This window comes from Podarcis gaigeae (assembly GCF_964106915.1).
Source record: "Podarcis gaigeae genome assembly, chromosome: 4".
In the NCBI taxonomy this organism is placed as follows: Eukaryota; Metazoa; Chordata; class Lepidosauria; order Squamata; family Lacertidae; genus Podarcis; species Podarcis gaigeae.
In genome coordinates, this window is record NC_139677.1 from 91,031,261 (window position 1) to 91,043,737 (window position 12,477).

At 41.3% G+C, this 12,477-nt stretch overlaps 1 protein-coding gene across 17 annotated transcripts in view; it reads right to left on the reverse strand.

The window, feature by feature from the left end:
- The window catches only part of CEP295 (centrosomal protein 295), a 39,437-nt gene that overhangs the window by 22,437 nt on the left and 4,523 nt on the right, over positions 1–12,477 (reverse strand). For 16 of the 17 annotated variants that reach the window (XM_083735841.1, XM_083735830.1, XM_083735838.1 and 13 more), the window contains 9 exons: positions 12,200–12,332; positions 11,277–11,477; positions 10,146–10,270; positions 8,241–8,334; positions 6,341–6,475; positions 4,523–4,663; positions 2,860–3,043; positions 1,315–1,464; positions 26–250 (listed from right to left, as the gene is read on the reverse strand). In XM_083735841.1, the coding sequence (XP_083591967.1) occupies positions 26–250; positions 1,315–1,464; positions 2,860–3,043; positions 4,523–4,663; positions 6,341–6,475; positions 8,241–8,334; positions 10,146–10,270; positions 11,277–11,477; positions 12,200–12,307 (1,363 nt within the window). In that variant the 5' untranslated portion in view covers positions 12,308–12,332. Of the gene's footprint in view, positions 1–25; positions 251–1,314; positions 1,465–2,859; positions 3,044–4,522; positions 4,664–6,340; positions 6,476–8,240; positions 8,335–10,145; positions 10,271–11,276; positions 11,478–12,199; positions 12,333–12,477 lie in introns of those variants that run through there. The other variant, XM_083735834.1, reaches the window with a different exon arrangement.

The window sequence follows — 12,477 nt, forward strand, 5'->3', positions numbered from 1 at the left end:
GTGCAACCCCCCCCCCCAAACATACCCCTGGCTTCAGAGACAGGCTCATTCTTTGGTTCAGGCTCAGATTCGGAGTCGTATAATCTTCTCTCTCTACTAGAAATTGTTCCAGATTCAATTGACTCAATTTCACTTGTAATTTCTGGTTCACTTCCCGTTGTCCAATGGTCTTTTTGGTTCCTGATCTTGTTTAGCAATTTTTTAAGAGCCAATTTTGACTGAGGCTTGGGTGGCTTTTCAACTTCACTACCTAAAACAAACCAACAGTACACACATGAGCAAGAAAACCAAGGAAGCTGTTCTTACCAGAGAGTAACCCATGTAACTCATGGTTTGGTGCGACGTTCAAATGCGGTCAATATGTTAAGGCCTGGCATCCCTGGACAGGACCTGCATAGGCCAGAGTCACTTTCAAGTGACGAATATACAGAGGAGGGCAACCAAGATAATAAAGGGTGTGGAAGCTAAGCCTTTGGAAGGACAGTTGAGGGAAAAGGAGACTGAGAGGGTGATATGATAGCCATCTTTAAATATCTCTGGGCTGTTACATGGAAGATGGAGCAAGCTTGTTTTCTGCTGCTCCAGAGGGTAGGACCCAAACCAATGGATTCAAATGGTAAGAAAAGATGTTCCGACTAGGCATAGGGAAGAACTTTCTGATAGTAATAGCTGTTTGGCAGTGAAAACAGACTGCTTTGCAAGGAGATGTACTCTGCATGATGGGAGGCTTTTAAGCAGAGACTGGATGGGCATCTGTTAGGGATTATTTAGCTGGGATTCCTGCATCGCATGGCGTTGGACTAGATGAGCCTTTGGAGTCCCAGTTCCAAGGTTCTGAATTCTGAACAGATTACAAACTCATGAAACGGGCTGAAGTTTGCCAACCCAGGTCAATCGTTATTTCTTGTTACAAATATGAAATGTTTCAGTACTCTACCCTGCCACATACACTCTTAATCTCTGGCACGTATACCCTTAGACTTTGCAGTGCCACCAAACTGCACATTCCTCCCCAAGGTCACACGGTTAACAGACTATTCTGAAACCACTGAGCAGGATCCAGCTCAACCCACTGAAATTTCTCAAGTTTACTGATTCAAATAGGGCTACTCCAAGTATGACTAGCATTTTGTATCATGCAAACATCATATGCCAGTGTTTGGCAAGATATGCATCAATGTTTATTTCTATCCTTATCATTTGACAACTGCTTTATACCATCTTATATCCAGTAGTGACTATAACTGATAGGCCATACTTGTTTTCTAAGTGAATATTAATTAATAAGAATCAAGTTTTCAAGTTTTCTCTTACTACTTGGCTCACTGTCCTTCACCTCATCCGACAAACTTGGTGGCACCTCAAACACAGAACCTGGCTCCTGGGAAAGTTCCAGCTCATCATCTTGAGATCTACTTGGCAAGGGCTGTGGGTCAAGGTGCAAAATAAGGTCTCCTTTCATTTCTGTGTAAAGAAATTAGACCATATGAAACCAACACACAACATTCTCTACTGAAAATTCCAACTACAGAGGAGGTGAGCAGCAGACATTTAATATATTTTTTTAATCACACAATGCCAAGGAAAGTGAAGCTATGAAGGTATTCAATTACACTAAAGACCAATTCAGAAGAACAACTATTTCTCTTGCCACTAATGACTATCACTTAACATAAATTTATATTGTAGTGAAGCAACATGTAATGAAACTTCAGTCAATAACTAGTTGCAACATGGGCAAAATGGATGCCAGAATTCATTGTAAATATCACATTTGTAACAAAAATGCAAAAGTGTCAACCATCTAAGAATTGAAATGGTTTTTGAGTTTAAACCAGTACTTTACAAACAAAGTACACTACCTATGGTAGGGAAAAATAAATAAGTTACCTGGGATGCTCTGTCCAAAAAAGTCCTGTATTATATATGTGAAAATTAGTTCACTGGGGGCGCAAGCTGCAATATGGCAATTCCAGAGAAGCCCTAAAATAATCCTAGTAACTGAGAATATTCAACTGTAGGCCAAAGATGGAGAATCTGTGACCCTGCAGGTGTTGATGGACTGTCAGCCCTCACCATCAGTTATACAGTAATACCTCTGGTTGCGAACCATCCTCCTTGCGAACGCTTCGGGTTATGAGCTCCATTAACCCAGAAGTAGCTGCTCCTGGTAGCGAACCTTGCCCCGGGATGCGAGCAGAAGTTGTATACGAGGCGTGCACGCAGTGGGAGGCCCCATTCACAAAAGTGCGCCTCAGGATAAGAACGGTTTCCGGTTACGAACAGGCCTCCAGAACGAATTAAGTTCGTAACCAGAGGTACCACTGTACTGGTTGGGACTGAAGGAACTTTGGAATCCAACCTAAACTGGAGGGTCACAGGTTCCCCATTCCTGCTGTAGGCCTAAAGTAGTATTCCCCCAATCTGTGCTGGTGTGGAGTTTTCAATGGAAGATGAGCTTCTGTGCAAGAGCAATGGAACTGGCTAGGGACTACACAGAAGGTTATATCATTGATCTTTCCAAAGCAGTGGTTTTCTAATGTCCTGTTTCTCCTAATCAATTTGTCTAGTGAAGTCCCCCCTGAAATCTACCACGGAAAAACCAATGAACAGCATCGTGTGTATGCCAAAATATGCATTCAGATTATGGGATGCACTGGCCAGGCCTGCTGGGCTTCACCACTGCCCTTTGGAAAATGACTGTGCAATACTAAATATGCTCAACCAATGTAAAACATAACGGTGGGCAAGCTTGTGTCTTTCAGAGAAGACTGCCTGGCATTACTCCAATCTCCAATAAGCTGCAAAGGAATCTCTGGGTTCCCCATAACAGTCCAAAAGTCACTTATAAATACTTACTCCTGTCTCCAGTATACATGTCTTCGAAGGCACACTCCAGCTCTCTCTGCCATTCTTCCCTGATTTCCACACGCTTGTAGGGTGGCTGAAACAACTGAGGTGGCATCTGGGCAACAATCTGTCTTCTGCGTGCAAGGTCCATATTCTGCATATGTTCAAGCTCTTTCATTAGCTTTTCCCTGTCCTTTAACAGCAGAAAAAAATGTCCTATTAATAAGCTGTCACGCAAGCCAAGCCAGTTTATTTGACACAGCAAATATACTTTTAAAGCTATGATGATGATTGCTTAATGTTGGGTACTTTCTGAAGACTCTCAGTTAGCAGGTCATAAAATTAACTTTAGAGGAGCGGCATTTATTCATGTAAATTACACTCTGCTGGACAGACAAGTTTGAATATATGCATGCGCACGCACACAAACAGTAGGCAGGGAAATGGAAGCTATCCATTTCAATAAGTACAAATGATGTTGTTGAGTTTTCTGCTAAATATACCGCTTTAAAAGCAACCTGCAATTCCTTTAAAAAGGGGAACAGTAATCTACTTCACATGATTTATAGATTAAATGCAGACATTTATTAGTCATACTTCATTATCAAACGTCAGCTTCATTTGAAGATATTAAGTGTATAATTTCAGAAGGCATATTTTGTTAATTACCACTTAAAATGAAATATTGTTTCCTTTCTCCACAACATCAGGTGCATTAAAATTCCATTAAATATTATGTGAAGACAAGCCCACATTATTCCCCCTTAGTATCCTAGCTTTCTAGTGCATCTGCTGAATTAATATAGCCACAAGAAATAAATCTCAAATGCCGGAAGCTGAAGTTACAGAGCAGAGAGAACAAGGGTTGGGCTTTTTAATATATCACCTCTTAGTACCCACTAGAAGTCAGGCCTACAGGACAACCCCCAAGTAAGTGAAACACTGGAAACAAGTGCATTGATTTTACCTGCTTTTTACATTAGATTTAAAGCCTTCATTTCTTTAATAGACTTAATTCTATTGTGATTTTCAACATGGTACACTTTTTTATTATTCCACATTGGCTTGGGTGCTGAGTTGGCAGAGAGGGGAACTGCTGAAAACTGAGTAGAGGCACCTTTCAGGAAGGCTTTTATGGAAGAAGCAAGAATGAACTCCTTCTGCAAGCTTCCTTCTACACACTGAACTCAGGATCCGCTCCTTTATATCTTTGTGTAACTACACCAGAATAGGTAGCTACATTCTGTGAAAGTAGGTCATGCTGAAAAGAATTCTAGCTGTATTGAAGTTCAACTCTGAAGTACCTGCACAATGCAGTTAAAAAACAACAGCCCTCTTCTCCCATATATTAGAATGCTTTGCGTTTCATCAATCTTACGCCCACAAATGCCAAACCTTACCTACCCTGAGGCCTGAATTACTTCAGCGTGGCTTTCTAAATGTTCAACTATATTTCATCTTTGACAGTGGAAAGAACATTGCACACTGTGAACTCAGAAAGTGAGGATAAGCACTACGAACGCTTTAAGGGCTTGAACTTTAAACAATCCATTATTTCAACATCTTTCTGGAGAAAGGTTAGGTGATTGTACTTTGAATTCATTAAATATACAGTGCCCAATTTGCTATTATTACTCATCTGATGTTGAGAGAATGTTTCTGCTTTGCTTACTCGTGCAAGACGAACCATCTTCAAGGCATGCTTCCCTCTTAGGCGAGCTTTTTCTTGCTGTTCTCTCCTCTCTCTCTCTTCATTGCTTTGCAATCCTTCCTTCCGTTTGGCTTCCACCTTGGCAAGTAACCGAGCATCTGTCTGGGAGTCAATGAGCAACAAGTTAGGAATAACAAGTTCTATGGTGCCTCAAAAGACTATACCCAGAAGTATAGTTTTGTAGGTAAAAGGTAAAGGTAAAGGGACCCCTGACTATTAGGGTTGTGACTGTGGGGATGTGGCGCTCATCTCGCTTTATTGCCCGAGGGAGCCGGCGTACAGCTTCCGGGTCATGTGGCCAGCATGACTAAGCCGCTTCTGGCAAACCAGAGCAGTGCACAGAAATGCCGTTTACCTTCCTGCCGGAGCGGTACCTATTTATCTACTTGCACTTTGATGTGCTTTCGAACTGCTAGGTTAGCAGGAGCAGGGACCGAGCAATAGGAGCTCACCCCGTCACAGGGATTCGAACCACCGACCTCCTGATCGGCAAGTCCTAGGCTCTGTGGTTTAACTCACAGAGCCACCCGCGTCCCCAGGTAAAAGGTACTGAACCCAAATATATTTGGGACTAACTTCCCCACCCAACTACCCAAGAGTGGCCCTCAAACAATATGTCAAGTCTCTGTGATTTCAACCTCAATTAGACAGTAAACTATAAGGAAATAATGTACTGTTCAGTCTGGCAAGTGATTCAGTGGCATGGCCTAGCAGAGCAGCAACTGTGTGCCCTACTAAGGGCAACAGCTTTGAAGAATGGAAAATAATTCAGTAAATTGTGTGAAGTGTGGCAGGACTGCAGCAGAATATACTGGGGACCTCCAAAGGACCCCGTAAGAGCCTGCTATAAGAGCATGCCGTCCCTGCTTCTGGTTTAATCAAATGAGAATCTGCTGCTAGAGTTAAACACAAAATAGTGGGAAGACGGAAACAATGAGAGGCAGAGAACATGTGAACTTAAGAAGAGCCTGCTGAATCAGGCCAAAGACCCATCTAGTCCAAGACCCTGTTTGTTCAATGGCCAACCAAATGGAAGCAGCACTCCCCCCCCCCAGTTGCATACCATGTTGAAGTGGTGCTTCCTTTTGTGTTCCTGAATTTTCAAATATTCCACTTCATTTAATGAGGGAAGGGGTTGCAGTTCAGCAGTAGAGCATCTGCTTTCATGCAGAAGGTAAGTTCCATTTCCCACAGACATGCATAGTAACAAGGAAAATGGGTGAAACAAGCTTATTTAAGGACTTGCTATTTAGGTTCTATGATACAGCCCAGGCATAGGCAAACTCTGGCCCTCCAGATGTTTGGGACTACAATTCCCATCATCCCTGACCACTGGTCCTGTTAGCTAGGGATGATGGGAAGTGTAGTCCCAAACATCTGGAGGGCCAGAGTTTGCCTATGCCTGATATAGCAGAACATAAACAGCGTGCACAAAAAATGTATTCATTTTCTTTCGTAGATAAGGCAATGCTGCATCAACAGTCTCAAACTTTTACAGGTTTTCAGTAAGAAAAGCTCCAGTTTTAATACTTGTTTTTGCAGGAATGACATACGTTAATTTCAAGTATTCTACTTATGAATTCCATACCCACAAGAAAAAAGTGGCTATAATCCAGAAGGACACTGGGATTCCAACTGTTGAACAACAGAAAGGCAAATATTTGTACTTCCCAATGCTTAATGCTGATTGTCAATTTTCCATAAATTCAGCAAGTGCTTCTGGAATACTGCTACTGCTGTTACACAAAGTATGCCACATGCAAAGTAAAAATCAGTCACCTGGTCTATGTTCATTTCTCTATCTACATATGGTTCACAGAGATGATGGTGAAGATCACAGAGATGATGGTGAGTAATCGAAAAAGTGTCAGTATCACAGACTTTCACTGTAGAAACACTCTTCAACTCAATATTCTGAAAAGTTTGAAGAATAAATTTGTTTTAATAGGATGGCTGTGCTAAACAACCAAGAACATGAACAGTACAAGGTCACCCATTACAAACAATGTAAAACCCATCTAAAGACAGATGTCTCCGAACTCCCACCAAAACTGACCAAAGTGAGAGATTTAGGCATGTCTGTAAGAGGAACTCCACATTTTCCCATATATGAGGCTATAAGATTATATGAATATCTGTGTGTCATTATTCTTATACTAATGTTTGGGGGGGTCCCCCCAAAATTGAAGTGCAATGTAGCTAGAGATCGGCACAATAAATAATAGGAATGTGCATAGCTCTGTAGGAAGGTCAAATAAGAAGACAAATATAGGTGATTCAGGAGTTCTCCCCATCCCAAGTCATTTTTTTTTCCAAAATGATTTTTATTTAGTTTTCCATCCATAACAAAAGAGACAAGACAATAAAGAAAACATGCAACACGTATAATTTCAGGCTCTTAATTTCATGGTCCTTACTCTCCCGACTTCCTCATACCTCCCCTTTCTGCATTCTCATGTCGAATTAGTTAATTAGCAAATCCCTCCCTTTTTTTCAAATTGATTATACAAATTGTTCAGATTCTTCCACTTAACCATTATTGCTGTTAACCCCTATTTTTCTCATTCAACATCAATCTAGCATTCACTGATTTTAGAATATTTCTTTAAATAGTCTTTAAATTTTTTCCAATCTTCTTCCGCCGTTGCTCTTTCCTGGTCTCGAATTCTGCTCGTCATCTCTGCCAAGCCCATGTAGTCCATCACTTTCATCTGCCACTCTTCCACGGTGGGTAAATCTTGTGTCTTCCAGTACTTTGCTATAAGAATTCTTGCTGCTGTTGTAGCATACATAAAAAAGGTTCTATCCTTCTTTACAATCAATTGGCCGACTATGCCCAGGAGAAAGGCCTCTGGTTTCTTAGGGAAAGTGTACCTAAGTACTTTTTTCAGTTCGTTATAGATCAGTTCCCAGAAAGCCTTAATCCTTGGGCACGTCCACCAAAGGTGGAAGAATGTTCCCTCCCTTTCTTTACACTTCCAACATTTGTTCTCGGGCGAATGATAAATTTTTGCAAGCTTGACTGGGGTTATGTACCACCTATAAATCATTTTCATAATATTTTCTCTCAAGGCACTACATGCCGTAAATTTCATCCCGGTGGTCCATAACTTTTCCCAGTCAGCAAACATTATGTCATGGCCAATATCCTGCGCCCATTTAATCATTGCAGATTTAACCATTTCATCTTGTGTATTCCATTTCAACAGCAAGTTATACATTTTTGACAAGTTCTTAGTACTAGGTTCTAGCAATTCAGTTTCTAGTTTTGATTTTTCCACCTGGAAGCCGACTTTCCCTCCCCATCCCAAGTCAAAGCAACATGTCAATAACCCTGGGTCAAATCAGGATCCCAGCAAAGCCTTTGTCACATCTGTTCCATATACCTCTCTATTTTCCTAGGGTTTTCATCCTTCTCTATACTCATGAGCTTTGCAGAAATAAGGCTATTCAAAATGTTGTCTGTGGAGCACTGAAGAGCTCTGGATTGTTTTTGTTACTACAGTGGAACCTTGGGTTGCGGACGTAATCCGTAAGGTAATCCGCAACTTCTAGGCCTCTTAAACTTTTTTTTTAATTAACCTTTTTTTTTTTTGAAAGGAATGCATTAGTCCCTAGGATGAGACTTTTAATCAGCTAGGCTCCAACATCTTTTAAAGTTTCTGAAAAGAATACTCACTTCAAAGGGGGGAGGGGGAGGAGGCGGTAGGCTTGCAATTTTAGCAGCTCTCTCTTTTTCGACATCCAACGCATTCTTCCGTGCATTTGCTCGCCTTGTTTGGAAGGGGGAAAGCAAGAAAGAAGACATTCAAATCAGATTTTGTGCATGGCTAAATCAAACAAAAAGTTAAGACATAATCAATAGTTTTGTTAGTTGGCTATATACTGAATTTCAAGGATAATAAAACTAAGAGGCAGCAGGCTGTTATCCAACTCAGTGACAAGCGTTTTTAAAAAGGGCGAGAACCAGAGAGCAGAATGCAACTGCAGAACACCCTGCACCCCAGAACACCCTGCAGGCTATTTTGACTTGCTTCCCTTTGTTACGTTGTCCTTCCAATTCCCACAAAAAGGAATAGGCTGGTCTATACCACATGTTTTGGGCTACAACCCCCACCAACATGGCCAATAGAAATTATGGAAGTTGTAGTCACAAACATCTGAAGGGCTACAGGTTGGGGAAGGGTAGTCTGTAGACAAGAGCCAGTACAGTGGTGCCTCGCAAGACGAAATTAATCCGTTCCGCGAGTCTCTTTGTCTAGCGGATTTTCCGTCTTGCGAAGCACGGCTATTAGCGGCTTAGCGGCTATTAACGGCTTAGTGGCTATTAGCGGCTTTAAGAAAAAGGAAAAAAACTCGCAAGAACTCGCAAGACGTTTCGTCTTGCAAAGCAAGCCCATAGGGAAATTCGTCTTGCGGAATGACTCAAAAGACAGAAAACTCTTTCGTCTAGCGAGTTTTACGTCTTGCGAGGCATTCGTCTTGCGGGGCACCACTGTAATGGTTATAGAGTGTCAGACTAGAACCTAGGAGACCAGGTTTCAAGTCCTCACTCAGCCATGAAACTCACTGTGTGACCTTGGGCCAGTCACTCACTCTCAGCCTAACCTATCTCACAGGGTTCTTGCAAGGATAAAATGGGGAGGAGGGGACCTACGTACACCAATTGAGCTCTATGACAAAAGGTGGGGAAAATAAATGCAATAAATAAATGCACAGCTGCTGCAGTCCTTAGACCAAAACAGAAATCCAATGCTGTTAGGATGGTAATTCTATGCACAACTGCACGCAAGCAAGTCTCAGTGAATTCAGCAAGTCATAATGCAGAATGAAAACACATACGATTGGGCTATAGGAGTGTCTTTGCACAGCACAAACAATGTATCGCAGGAAGTGGAAGTTAAAAGGAACCATGGAAGGAGACGAAGGGAAGTCCATCAATGATCGTATTTTTTAATGTAATAGAATATGTAATATGTAATTTTCTTTTTCCTATTACTTTTGGGGTTGTTTTTTTCTTGTGTTGAAATCTATCAGAAATGCAAAACAAAACTAAACAAAACCTCCAAAAAACAACTGTAATATTCTTCAGAAAATGCAATTCCTAATACAGTGATACCTCGGGTTAAGTACTTAATTCGTTCCAGAGGTCCGTTCTTAACCTGAAACTGTTCTTAACCTGAAGCACCAATTTAGCTAATGGGGCCTCCTGCTGCCGCCACGCTGCCAGAGCACGATTTCTGTTCTCACCCTGAAGCAAAGTTCTTAACCTGAGGTAGTATTTCTGGGTTAGCGGAGTCTGTAACCTGAAGCGTATGTAACCTGAGGTACCACTGTAATTACTGAGAGGTTCTGCCAAAAGTACAAGTAAGCAGAAAGGCACGTGCTAAAGCAAGGCAACCCCATGCCCTCCCTCCTTAACAATTCAGCCTTCTGCTGCAGCCCCAACTCAAGAGATACCATTGGGCTGTGCAGGGGGCTGGAAAGCTTCAATACATGAACCCAGGTGCAACCCTACATATGCACACATGCAAGAGACTTTGGGACATTAAAGCAGTGAAGGTTCATTTTATGTACAATTTACCTTGCTTGCTCCCTTAGCAACTTCTCTTTTTTATTTTTCTGCTCCTTTAGCGCTTCCTTATGCCTCTTTTCTGCTCTTTGTTTCCTTTCCTTTGCCAGCTTGGCCAGAGCCTCCAAATCCGGTTCCTTTGAAATTAAATGTATATGTTGAACGATTGTCATAGAAACAAATTAACATCAGACTTTTAATTCAAACAGCTTAAAAGTGTATCTAAGACGTCAGGTAAGCTTCCCTTTTGTGCAGATGTCATGACCTGTCTTTGTGCCAACTTTTAATAGAAAATGTTTGCAGGGGCTCAATCTAAGGAATAATTTTGCCATCAAAATGTGCTGTGGAGCTAGTGTTAGCTCTAATGGCTGCCTTTCCACCAGGACTGGGTCTATACTCATTGCTATTGAAGCAGGACCCACCAGAGTAAAGCTACTGTATCAACTTATGAGTAAAATGGATTTTTCTAATTCCATGGAAAGTTTTGGCATTTTACTCTAATACCTTTTCTTTGTCTCTATAGATGGTCCTATGTTAAGTACTTGCTTCACTTTAAGTGGATGTTTAATGATCAAAATGTTGATGGCATTAATATTTTGCACTGATAAAAGGGCAAGGTTTATTCTCAGTATGGGAGCATCTTTGTAAATATCAGCGTTCTACACCATTTCCCAATTAATTCGCTTTCAAAGGTTCCAATGATCATTATAAATTTCAAATCCACTAATTTGTCATTAGCTGCCTCTTCAATATACAAGTTGAACAGTTTCACAGCTCCACTTATCCTAGGATTTAACATACTTCAATTATCAACAGATTAAGTAGTGCCACCCCCCTTGACAAACAAAACTGAAGTCTGCAGCACAGCTGTGTACTACCATTTTACACCTGGCCAACATTTAACCATTTGCCTTATTTTGCTCTATTTGCATGTTTAAATGTGTGACACATAAATTCATAGTCTGAATTTCCATGTCTTCCTTCACATATATAGATGTAAGAAAAAAGTAACACCTGTCAACTTGTTTTATTAGTACACAATAACATATATATTAGTAAAACATACAGCTTTTCTAATTTCAGTTGAGTAGATATTTGCAGAAAGTCTTGGTTGCTATAGTATCACATCCATAATTTACCTACATTTTCTTTTGCTTGTCTATGCCCTTCTCCTATAGCTCTTAAGCTTGACAGATAAAGCTTTTCCAAGGCTCGAATCTTTTCATCTTGTGCTCTTTGCCACTCTGCTTTCAGTTCTTCTGCCAAATGATGCAGCTGCTCATCTCTTCTCTGCTTAACATCTTGCCTTATCTGCAAAGCAATATTCTTCTCCTGCTCTCTAACCTGGAGGAAAAAATATATTTGTTGATGATTTTATATTTTGTAGAGGACTGTAGACTTCTTTTTAAATTGTTATTCTACTTGAATTCTTTGCTCACCTTACTTAATCCCACTTACTTTACTATGCTAGACCATTATCTGCTTCTTGACAAATAGGACACCTATGAAATAAGGGCCAGCAACAAGGAAATAGAACAGGCATAGGCAAACTCGGCCCTCCAGATGTTTTGGGACTACAACTCCTATCATCCCTAGCTAATTTGACCTTGTATAGCTGACACTTCAGCAACACTGTAGTCAAGTTCTCTCTACCCTTTTTTGCTCCTGAGTGGGAAAGTATATGTGGCTGAAGTGCTCTGGTGTCTTGGTGACACAACGGACAGCTCTTCTCTCAACCATGGAACCAGAGGGGGGCAAGAATTGCCATAAAACTGAAGATAGGACCCGCTTCAATCTCTGCAGCTCCCAGGTTGGGGCAAATGCTACAGCTTGTCAGACTCAGAATCAGTCTGCTCCCATGCAGAATGAAAATGTGGAAGGCTGCAGATTCAATTGTCTCATGCAGGGTTTCCCAAGCTTGGGTCTCCAGCTGTTGTTGGACTACAACTCCCATCATCCCCAGCTAGCAGGACCAGTGGTCAAAGATGATGGGACCTGTAGTCTGGAGACCCAAGCTTGGGAAACCCTGGCCTAAAGGAAGGCCATTCCCAACAATGCAAACACACCTGCTGTAGCCTTAATTTCCTTCTCCTTTCATGTTCTTCTTTCAGCAGCTGAGCTTCTTCATTGGGACTAAGTCTAAGTCCCACAGCTTTGGCCACTTTTCTTTTCATCTTTGCAGACGTGTAATGCTCTATTCTGCATTAGCAAAACAAAATACAACAGGAATAAACTTTCACTCTAACTTAGTGAAGATAAAGCACAAAATCAACAAGTGTCTGCAACAGGAACCAAAAAGCTTGTTCTCATGGCAACAATAATTATGTTCAGGTAAGACAACAGC